Genomic DNA, 12,432 nt, shown 5'->3' on the forward strand with positions numbered 1-12,432 from the left:
AAAACAAAAAATTAAAAATTAAAAAAAAGTTGGCCCCCCAAAAAAGAAAAAAGAAATAGATTAGTGGATCAGTGGAATAGGTTAGTTTCACAGGACAAAATAGTGAATAACTATAGCAATCTAGTGTTTGACAAACCCAGAGATCCTAACTTTTGGGATAAGAATTCATTATTTGACAAAATCACTATTGATCAGAGAAATGCAAATTAAGACAACTCTGAGATATCATTATACACCTGTCAGATTGGCTAAGATGACAGGAACAAATAACGCTGTATGTTGGAGGGGCTGTGGGAAAACTGTGACACTGATGCATTGTTGGTGGAGTTGTGAAAGAATCCAACCATTCTGGAGAGCAATCTGGAATTATGCCCAAAAAGTTATCAACCTGTGCAAACTTTGATCTAGCAGTCCTACTACTGGGCTTATATCCCAAGGAAATACTAAAGAAAGGAAAGGGACCTGTATGTGCCCAAATGTTTGTGGCAGCCCTTTTTGTAATGGCTAGAAACTGGAAAATGAATGGATGCCCATCAATTGGAAAATGGTTGGGTAAATTGTGGTATATGAATGTTATGGAATATTATTGTTCTGTAAGAAGTGACCAGCAGGGTGAATACAGAGAGGCTTGCAGAGACTTATATGAACTGATGCTGAATGAAATGAGGCAGAACCAAGAGATCATTATACACTTCAACAACAATACTGTATAAGGATGTATTCTGATGGAAGTGGATATCTTTGACAAAGAGAAGATCTAATTTAGTTCCAATTGATCAATGATGGACAGAATCAGCTACTCCCAGAGAAGGAACACTGGGAAATGAGTGTAAACTGTTTGCATTTTTGTTTTTCTTCCCAGGTTATTTTTACCTTCTGAATCCAATTCTTCCTGTGCAATAAGAAATTCGGTTCTACACACATATATTGTATGTAGGATATACTATGACATATTTAACATGTATAAGACTGCCTGCCTTCTAGGGGAAGGGAAAAATCGGAACAGAAGTGAGTGCAAGGGATAATATTGCAAAAAAATTACCCATGCATATGTATTGTCAAAAAAAGTTATAATTATAAAATAAAATTAAAATAAAATAAAAATTAAAAATTTTTTTTGAGATTCAAATTCTCTTCTTGCCTAAAACCCCGCCCCCTTTTTAAAAAGACAAGCAATTTGATATTAATTATACATGTGAAGTCATGTGAAACATTCTATATTAGCCATGTGTGGAAGAAAACACAAAATCAATAAAAATAATGAAAAATTTTAAAAGTATGATACACTTTGCATCCAGAGTTCATCATTTCTTTCTCTAGAGGTGGATAGAATCTTTTATCATAGGACCTTCGTTAATTGTCTTGGATCATTGTATTTATTACATTAGCAAAGTCTTTCACCTCCTTTTCTTCTGACTTCTCAGCTTGCATCATTGTTGATATGTTGTAGTCTACTCATACCTATATGCTATATGTAATTAATCATTCCTCTGCATGTTGTGGCTTGATTTTCACCCATATAGAATCACAGGGAAAATGTTAATATTTAAAAATGAACTTTTGCTCAAGGGAGCAGCTTGTCTTCTTCAAAAATCCTCCAAAATGTAATTTTGTACCCAAATGTAATTTAACCAATCTATCTCATTGTCTATATGCAGTACCAGTCCAAAATACGTATACCTGAGTATAAATCATTCTTATAATACTGCTTTTACCATGTACAGTGTTTTCATGTATCTGTAAATGTTTTCTGGTTTTATTCTTTTTTCCTTTTAAAAGGAAATGAACTAATACTTGAGATTGATCCATGGGAGTAAGACTGGAACATTTGACATAATAAGACAAGTAGCTGAAAGCTTTTCTATGCAATAAACTCTAGTAGCTTTCTATTTCCTCCAAGATCCAATATAAAATATTCTGTATAATTCAAAGGCCTTTGTAACCTGCCCTCCTCAGTCTTCTTATACCTTATTCTGTCTCTTCCTCTATCCTTCCAGTGTACTCTGGATCCAGTGACAATCCATCAATACACATTTATTAAGTGCCTACAGTCTGCTTGATACTGTGCTAAAACACTGAGGATATAAAAAGAAGCAAAAGAGAGTCTCTGCCTTCAAAGAGCTGATAATTTAATGGCAGAGATATATACAAATATATACAAGAAAATATATACAGCATAAATAGAAAATAATTAGCAGAGGGAAAGCACTATAATTATAAGGAGTTTCTAGTAAAAGATGGAATTTTAGTTGGGACTTATTAGTAGTCAAAAACGTTAATAGGTGGAATTGAGGAATGGGAGTGTTACAGGCATGAGGTACATCCAGAGAAAATAACTGGAGCCAAGCAGTAGTATTTTCCTATTGGAACAATTACGAGGCCAATGTCACTGGATTGAGGAGAATGTGTCAAAGAGTAAGGTGTAGGTTATGAAGGACTTTGAATGTCAAACATTTTGTATTTGTTTCAGGAAGCAATGGAAAGCCTTTGGAGTTTACTGAGTAGGCGAGTGACATGATTAGACTTGCACTTTAGAAACTCACTTTAGTGACCAAATGGAAGAAGGATTGGAGGAATGGAAAAACTAGATGTAGGCTGTTGACATAGTCCAAGAAAGAATAAATAAATTCTTGTGTTATAGTAATGGCAATATCAAAGAAGAGAAGAAGCTGTATTTAAGAGATACTGTGAAGGTAAAATCCACAGGATTTGGAAAGAGCTTGGATATGGAAAGTGGGAGAGTAATGAATTCCTGGTGACTTGTAAGTTGTAAACTTGAGAGATTGGAGGGTAGTCTTGCTCTCTACAGTAATAGAGAAGGAGGTGGGAAGTGTTTTTGGGGAAAGATATTTGAGTTCAAGTTTTGGCTATTTAAGAGGTTTACTGAACACTCAGTTCTAAATGTTTGAAAGGCAGTTGGAAATACAGCATTGAAAATCAGCAGAGAGAAGATAGATTTTAAGGTAAAGTCCCAGAAGGAAATCCAGATCTTTTTTATGTAGCTAGGATGGGGAATTGCACTGATCTATTGAATCTACACCATTTCCTACCTGCTTTTAAAAAAGCAAGTGTGTTGTATTCTTCCTTAAATTGTAAGCTCTTTGAGGATAAGAACTAGCTTTGCTTTGATTTGTATTTATATCCCCAGTACTTGTAGTGCCTGGCACATAGTAGTTATTTACTAAATGTTTATTGATTGAATTCTGTTTTCAATTGTTTCGTTGATCAAGGTTGTCAAGGAAGAAGATAAAATTTAAAAATAAAAATAGATTATTTTGATACATTGGTTCTATGCTATGCTACCACAGTTGCCCTACCTTCTATGATTATGTGAAGAGCAATTAGATGATAACAACAATGATGATAACTAGCATTTGTGCATGGTTTTTTAGGATTTGAAAAACAGGGGGCAGCTAGGTGGCGCAGTGGATAGAGCACCAGCCCCAAATTCAGGAGGACCTGAGTTCAAATATGGTCTCAGACACTTAACACTTCCTAGCTGTGTGATCCTGGGCAAGTCACTTAACCCCAGCCTCGGGGCGGGGGTGGGGAAGGATTTGAAAAACATTTTACTTATATTATTTCATTTGATCTGGGTTTACTTTGCAGAATCTACTCTAGTGGTGTCAAGTTTTCCCCTGGACCAATTATAGTGGCATCCCAGACTATCTACTGATACTTGAGCATGAGGTTGGCATAGTTTGTAGCATCAGAGTGCAAATAGGAACTCAGGGCATTTTGGGAATGGTATGATAAATGATAGAGAGTGGTAACACTTTTCCCCATAAGAATCTGTGAGTGTAGTTCTTGAAAAATGGTGTTGATAAGAAGATAAATGACCATTTTATGAGGGGGGTGTGTGTAACTTTATCTTAAGAAATCTGGTTAGGGCAAAGCATCCATGTGTAGGCTTAAGAACTTTTGTCCTACTCATGCCTAAAGCCTCCTCTGAAATTCTCACCCCATTTTATAGTCTTGAACCACCCAAGACCTTATACATATCTAATATGAGTCCCTGCACTTCTGGAGATAAGGCTATTATCCTGTAGGACTGTGGGGGATAGGAGTGAGATTGGTATTGGAGGTCATATGCCCAAGTCTTGGTGGCCTCGAAAAGGAGGTGATTGTTGGTAAATATATGGAAGATAGGTAATTACTTTTTTAAATTAAATTTTATTTTTCTCAGTCATCAAGCATTTATTTTTTCTCCTTATCCCTATTGGAAAAAAAGAAGAAAAACAAAACCCTTGTAGCATAAGCATAGTCAATCAAACCAAATTTTGGTCAACTGTATACTATATTTCTTCAGGAAATGATTATATTTCTTGCTATGTTTTCTTTATTGTTGTTATTGCCTTTGCTTCTTTTCTGTACTTATCTCTTCTTTTAGTGCTACCTATGCTAGGCTTCCTGCTTTTCTGAAGTCAGAAATTGTATAATAATAATTAAAAAGTTATGAATTCCTATAATATTTGTTAAGTATTAATGTAGTTCCTGGTACATAATAGGTGTTACATAAATTTTAGTTGGTGGTGATGATGAAATTCCATTTTATAAGTAATTAGTTATAATAGTATATATTTTATTTCTTCTTACTAATTTTTCTCCATCTTTCTTTATCTTTAGGATTTTTGTCCCTGAGTCATGGCAGACAGAAGACCTGAAAAGTCATGTGAACAAGCATGTGAATCTCTTAAAAGACAGGACTATGAAGTGGCAGTGAGACATTGCACAGAGGCCCTTCTTTCCCTTGGCCAGTATTCCTTGGCAAACTTCACAGAGACATGCCCATCAGAAATAGAACGCATAAAAATCGAGAGTCTTCTATATAGAATAGCCTCATTCTTACAACTTGTGAGTAAATGTTAAATAATTGCTGTGTTATTTATGCTATGGGCCATTTTTTTTCCCCAAGTAACTGTTTTGAACCTTGACTATTACTCTATAGAATCTTTTAGAATATTGATATAACTTTGTAATATTCATTATTGAGAGTATAATAGCTAGCATTTATATAATGTTTCAAAATTGGCAAAACAACTTACAAAATATGATCTACCTTTATCCTTACAGTAGGCTTGGGAGATATCTGTTATTATTATCCCCATTTCACAGAGAAAGAAACAAAGAACTTAAGGGACTTTGCCTAAATAATGCTAATAAATGTCTAAGGTCAGATTTTAATTCAAATTTGCTGACTCTGTAAGCGGTTCTCTATTCACTATACTATTTAGCAGCCTCTGTACCATTTAACATTTGTCCATGAAGATTATTTGCAATATTAAACATTAAAGAATAAAATTTAACTTCCTTTGCTGAAACCTGTGAAACAAAGTATTATTCTTAAGAAATTTAAAATAACACACTATTTTTTGCTTTACAGAAGAACTATGGACAAGCTGATGAAGACTGTAGGCATGGTATGTTTGAAATAAAAACTGGAATTTGTAATTGAATGAATAAAATGACTGAAAAGAAATAATTATTAAGTATTTACCATATGACAAATTTTTTGCTAAATGCTGGAGATACAAATAGATGGTTCCTGCCCTCAAGATAGTTAAAAAAAAGATAGTTATTTGTAGCAAAATAATTGTATAAATATGCATACATATATTGGATTTAATATATATTAACATATTTAACATGTATTGGATTATTTGCCATCTAGGGGAAGGAGTGGAAGGAAGAGGGGGGAAATTTAGAACACAAGGTTTTGCAAGGGTCAGTGTTGAAAAAATTTTCCATGCATATGTTTTGAAAATAAAAAGCTTTAATAATAATAATAATAATAAAAAATAGTTTCTGCCCTGAAGATTTTCTTAATGGAAGACAATATGTAAAAGGGAAAGATGACCAAGAAACTATTTCATTCTGGGAGGTGGAAAAGGCAGGTAGATGGGAGCACATTGTGGGTAGACAGAGAATAAAATAGTGAGGTACCCTGAGTAGGCTGTGAAGTTGAGGGATGGTCTGGTATCAGTAGTGGGGTAAGTGAGTTTGTTTCTATGCAGTTTCAATTGCATTTGAAATTTGTAAAAGGAAAAAAAAGAAAAAGACTGCTAAAATTAATCAATTCATACCTCATGAAACAAGCCAACCAAGCTGTCTCATGACTTGCCTGACACTAGTGGCCTGCATTGCCCCACCTAGACCAACATCCTTCACACCAAAATTTGAGATCTATATTACTCAAGTCTTTCTAAACCCTATATAAATATAGTTTTCAGCATTAATTTTTGTAAGATTTTGAGTTCTAGATTTTTTTCCCCTCTCTTACCCTCTCCCCTTCCCAAAGACAAAAAGTAAACTGATATAAGTTATATATGTAGAATCATTTTTAACATATTTCCCTATTAGTCATGTTGGGAAAGAAAAAAAAAAACAGAACAAAAGAGAAAAACTACAAGAAAGAAAAAGCAAACAAAAAGGTTTCAATCCACAATTAATCTCCATAGTTCCCTCTCTGGATGTGAATGGAATTTTCCATCCTAAGACTATTGGAACTGTCATGGATCACTATTGCTAAGAACTAAGTCTATAATAGCTAATCAACACATAGTGTTTTTGTTACTCTGTACAATTTTTGGAACACATATGTTAAAGTATATGTTAAATAAAATATATGTATACATATTTATGCAATTGTCTTGTTGTACAAGAAAAATCGGATTTACAAAAAATGTAAAAATAACCTGAGAAGGAAAATTAAAGTGCAAGCAGACAATAGAGTGGAAATGCTATGTTGTGGTTCACACTTAATTCCCATAGTATTGGGCTGCCTGCCATCTAGGGAAGGGGGGTGGGGGAAGGAGGGGAAAAGTTGGAACAGAAGGTTTTGCAAGGGTCAGTGATGAAAAATTACCCATGCATATGTTTTATAAATAAAAAGCTATAAAAATATGCACAGATAGTTTCCAAAATACATTCTTGCAAAACCTTTTGTTCCAATTTTTTTTTCTTTCCCCCTGTCTCTCACCTATTCTCCTAGATGACAAATAAGCCAATATATGTTAAACACATACAATTCTTCTATATGCATTTCCACAATTATCATGCTGCACAAGAAAAATCAGGTCAAAAAGAAAAAAAAAGTCTTCTCTCTTGGTCCAATTTTTTTTGCTCTGGGCAATGAAAACAATTAGAAATGAAGTTGAGAGTAGATTGGGGATAACTCCTTTTGTGCTGACATCTTGGCCTTATCCTAGGAGGATATATTTGTGCAGTGTGGTGTTGTCTTCCCAATCAATTAGTTATTGAATAAACATAATTAAGCTCTTCAAAAGAGGTAAAAGTAATTGCTGATCTTAGGGCAATTTAAAGGGGGGAAGCAACCTCGGCAGTATACAAATAAGTATATACAAAACAAGATTTGAGCAGGATAAAGAGGAAATAATTAAAAGAGGGAAAGCACTAGAATTAAGAGGGGTTAGCAGAGGCTTCCTGGAATAGGTGGGATTTTAATTGGGACTTTAAGTCATTAAAGCTAGGAAGAGATAGTGTTCCAGGCATGGGGTATAATCAGAGAAAATGTCTGGAGTTGAGAAATGAAATCCCTTGTTGGTAGAACAGCCAGGAGTCCAATGTTACTGGATCAAAAAGTATGCTTTGGGGAGAAGAAAATGCAAGAAGAATTGAAAAAGTAGGAGGGAGCTAGGTCATGAAGGGCTTTAAATGCCAAATGATATTTTATATTTGCTCCTGGAAGCAATAGGAAGCCACTGGAGTTTATTGGGTAGGGGAGTATGGTTAGACTTGTGCTTTAGGAAAATTACTTTATTGGCTCAAGGAAGGATAAAAGTGAGAAGAGACTTGAGGTAGGAAGTCCCACTAGGAGGCTTTTGTGGTAATCAAGATGTGTGGTGATGAAGGCCTACTCTATAGTACACAAAGAGGTAGTGATGGAGGAGTGAAGAAGTTATATTTGAGAAATGTTACAAAAGTGAAATCTACAGGCCTTGACAATATAGAGGAGTGAGAGAATGGGGAAGCCAGGATGATTCCTGAGCTTGAGGAATGGGGAAGATGGTATTGCCTTCTATAGTAATAGGGAAGATGGGAGATGGAATTTTTAAGGGGAAAGATAAGTTCTGTTTTGGATATGTTGACTGTAAGATGTCTAATGGACATTACAGAAATGTCTGAAAGACAATTGGAGATGCAAGATTTGAATTCAGTTCACAGAAAGTTAGGGGCAAGAAAAGTATATTTGAAAATCATTAGCATAGTATCCATGGAAGATGATGAGGTCATCATATGAAGTACTATAGAGGGAGAAAAGAGGAAGCCCCCGCACAGAATCCTGAAGATTAAAAGGCATGATCTGGAGGAGAATCTAGCAAAGCAGAAAGAGAACAAATGGTCAGTAGATAATAGGAGAACCAGGAGAGAATTGTTAAGGGGTCCTCTGAACTTGTCTTTTTCAGTTGCCATATTTTCCAGAAACACTGGACTGAGGATATAAGGAGACTCAGAATGTGTCAAGGATGACACTCCTCCAATTGGCATAATTTGTTATTTATACCCCCAGCTGGATGAATTCTGTGTGTCCTCGGGAGGCAAGACAGGTGCCAGTCAGTTTGTGCCAGGCTGGGAAAAATGCTTGTGCCGCTAGGGTCCTTTGTTGATAAGCAGACTCTCCTATCTTCATAGTCTAGTGGTTCCCAAGGGAAAAGAATGTGGCTTTTGCTATTACTTTGTTCTTTTCTTTTGGAAGGGGCTGCTGCACCTTTCCTCTCCTCCTTTTATTTTACTATCACAAATATGCAAACTTCTTTAAGGCCTGTAAACTCTGGATTTCACATGCATTTTCATTTCTCTTATAAATCTGGTTTTTCACATAAACCTCATGATATTATGATTGCCAGTTGACAAAGTGATATCTTATAAATCTAGACAGAGGAGAATATCTAGGAGGAAAAAGTGATCAAGAGTGAGATTTTAAGGAAACTATTGTTGATTGGCCTTCTTAAACCCTGATTAGGAAATATCATGATAAGAGGCAAGAAGGGATAATACCTCATTCCTTTATGCCCCTTTTCTCGTTTCTGATTCTATAAAATTAAATGCTTTCAGGAGTCCATGCTCCCCAAATCCACTCAATTTTTACATAAAAGATGGGTTTTAGATAATTTGCATTGCTAGACATAGGAAGTCAAGTATTCATTAATATCAGATGACTCCACTAAGGTTAGGCATGCTGGTATATTGTTAATTATAGATTTTCCTGAGGAAAAAAAAGGTACATAAAACACAATTTTAAGTTTAATTTGTATTTGTTAATATTTCCCCATAATTTTCCTAAATCCATATAATCAATGAAATAATAAATTAAGCCCTGATTTATAACATTTGCCAAATTTCTGAGCTGTGAATATAATTATGTTTGTGAGTCAGTTTAAGATGGCTCCAGCACACTCCTACATGTAACCCAGTAGAAGTGGGAGGTTTTGAGTGTAGCTATCACCACATTCAGGATAAAGATTTTTCCATACAAAGGTGGATGACTGGCTGGTTATAAATGCATATTTCTATCATAGTCATACATTAGCCTGAATATACAATGGAGATGGGTTTGTTGGGTTTCTTAAGTCATTCAGGTTCAAGCTGTTATTTGTTCAGCACAGTAATGCCCTAGAGAAATTTGAAATCATTAACCTCTAGGTCTGAAGGTGAGACTTTATCCTTCTAAGGTGGATATCATTTTATAAGATAGATGATAGCTAAAAAGTAAAGGAGAAAAAAAAAGGGATAAATGGTAGAAAAGAGCAAGATAACATCTTAGGCTCAAGGACAAATTGTAAGAAAAAGGATTATAAACCTTTAGCATCTTCTGTGTATGATTTTGCAAGTGTTTTGGAGCAGAATTATTCCTTACATATTTCTGGTTCTTATGCATGCTTTTTTATTCCTAAACACTTCTACTCTCATCTGTTCTTGGCTCAGTTTCCAGTAGGTACTTCCTTGCAGGTTGAGGATTGGAAGGGTCTTTTTTGTGGATTGGATTGTTGGCCAAATAGATGGCTTGTGAGACAGTTGGTGTGAGGGAGAAAGAGTAGATTCTCATTTTTTTGGACTCTAGCTGGTGGTGTGGTTGGTCTACAGTGAATGGTTGGGAACCTGAATATTTGGGCTATTACATTTAAGATACCCCACCCCCAAAGGGAGCATCAGTGGAAGAACTTTGTATTTATGTTACTCACATCAGTATTCTTTAGTACTTGGATACTCCTTTAGCTAAAAATTGGATAATACCATATTACTTTGGATTCTTTTCTTATCTTTTTCCATCTTCATTTTATTTGCAAAAGACTCACTTTCTGCTTATAATACCTTGTAAGATTGGACTTAATCTTATAACATCATCTTTTTGTATTTAGTAAAAGTTTTTTGTTTATTTTGATTATCCTTTGTCTCATTGATTCAGTCTAACCCAAATCCCAACCTTTTATTTGGGGGCAGTTTGCTGTGAAACACCAGGCCCAAGTCACTCATTTTATATGTGTAGAAATTGATGTTTGTCTTGGAAGTTCAAGTGAGTTATCTAAGCTTATATATTCGTATATGAGCAAAGTAAAGATAGGTTTTCATCATTTATTGTGCTGTGCTATATATTACTGTGATGGAAAGTGGTATTGTAGGGTATATGGCTTTTATCACTAAAGTAAATAGCCCCAAAGTAGTAATGCTTTGAATTCTTTTATTTATTTTAAAAAAATAATATTTTTTTTGTGTGTGTGATTTCTTGCTGTTAAAAGTTACCTGCATCCTATTCCTCTACTTATCTTCTATGGATAGAGTTTCAGGTCTGGAGTCAGGCAAACCCAAGTTTGGCCTCAAACACTTACTAACTCTGTCACTCTGGGCAAGACACATAACTGTTTGCCTCAGTTTCCTTATCTGTAAATGAACTAGAGAAGGAAATGACTAAGTACTCCATTATCTTTGTTAAGAAAACCCTAATGGGGTCATAAAAAATGAACAGGAAAAAGTACATATCTTGTTATCTAGATGTGTGTTCTTTTATCTTTTTTTAACCTTTTTTTTTCAGTTACATCTAAAAACAATTTTTAATTTTTATTTTAGAAATTAAATATTTAAAATACTTTAATTTATTCCAATTACATGTTAAAAACATTTTTTACATTTGTTTTTAAAATTTTGAGTTCCAGATTCTCTTCTTTCCTTCCCACATCCTATCATTGAGAAGGCTTTTGTGTGAAGTTTTGTAAAACAATTTCATAAAAGTCATTATTTGGAGTCAGGTTATAAGAAACCCCCAAAAAATTCTCAAGAAAAAAAATAAAGTTAAAAAAAAATCATTTTCACTCTATATTCAGACATAATATTTTCTCTGGATATGGATAGCATTTTTCATTATAAGTCCTTTGGAGTAGTCTTGGATAGTTATATTACTGAGAATAGCAAAGCCATTCACGGCTGATCATCCTACAACTTTGCTATTACTATGTACATAACACATTTCCCTTTGCTTGAGCTAATGGAGTACTTTTCAGGTTTTTCTGAAAGCATCCTGCTCATCATTTCTTATAGAAAATAATGCTCTTTCATAATCCCATACCATAATTTAATCAGCCATTCTCTGATGGGCATCCCCTCAATTTCCAATTCTTTGCTCCCAGAAAAGATTTTTACACATATAGGGTTCTTTTCCTTTTTTTTTTTTTTTTTTTTTTTTTTTAATCTTTCTTTTAGGATTCATTTCCTAATAGTGATATTAGATCAAAGGATTTGCATGATTTTATAAGCTTTTGGGCTTAGATCCTATCTTTTGATCATTTACTAATTGGGGAATAGCCTTTATTTATTTGTTAGTTTATATAAATTTGACTTAGTTCCCTATATATTTGAGAAATGAGGCCTTCATCAGAGAAACTTGTTTCAAAATTCTTTTCATAATTACTATAGCTAATTGTATTCCCTCCATTTATTCTATTCTCTTTCTTTCACCCTGTTCTTCCACATAAGTGTTTTGCTTCTGCCCAATGTACTCTTTTTTATCATCCTCCCCCACTTCTCAATGCCTTTCCCCTTCCACTTTCCTGCAGAATAAGATAGATTTCTATATCCATATTGAGTGTATTTGTTATTTCTTCTAATTAGAACAAGGTTCACTCACTCTCCTTCCATGCCTCCTCTTCCCCTCCATTCTAGAAGCTTTTTTCTTGCCTCTTTTATGGTAGATTATTTACACCTTTCTGCTTTTCCCTTTCCCCTCTTCCTAATATATTCTTCTCTCACTTTTTGATTTTATTTTTAAAATATTATCCCTTCATATCCAACTCACACCTGTTCTTTCCTCTGTCTTATATATACTCCATCTAAGTGCCATAATAATGAGGAAGTTCTTAGGAGTTACAAATACCATCTTCTCATATAGGAATGTAAACAGATAAACCTTGTTAAGTCCCT

The 12,432-nt window shown here is 34.4% G+C and overlaps 1 protein-coding gene across 5 annotated transcripts in view; it reads left to right on the forward strand.

Annotated features, from left to right (window-relative positions):
* Nucleotides 1–12,432, forward strand: part of HELZ (helicase with zinc finger) — a 268,358-nt gene that overhangs the window by 64,169 nt on the left and 191,757 nt on the right. For all 5 annotated transcript variants that reach the window (XM_074260562.1, XM_074260566.1, XM_074260567.1 and 2 more), the window contains 2 exons: nt 4,627–4,854; nt 5,384–5,420. In XM_074260562.1, the coding sequence (XP_074116663.1) occupies nt 4,645–4,854; nt 5,384–5,420 (247 nt within the window). In that variant the 5' untranslated portion in view covers nt 4,627–4,644. The remainder of the gene's footprint in view (nt 1–4,626; nt 4,855–5,383; nt 5,421–12,432) is intronic.

The sequence above is a fragment of the Sminthopsis crassicaudata genome, chromosome 4 (genome assembly GCF_048593235.1).
Source record: "Sminthopsis crassicaudata isolate SCR6 chromosome 4, ASM4859323v1, whole genome shotgun sequence".
In the NCBI taxonomy this organism is placed as follows: Eukaryota; Metazoa; Chordata; class Mammalia; order Dasyuromorphia; family Dasyuridae; genus Sminthopsis; species Sminthopsis crassicaudata.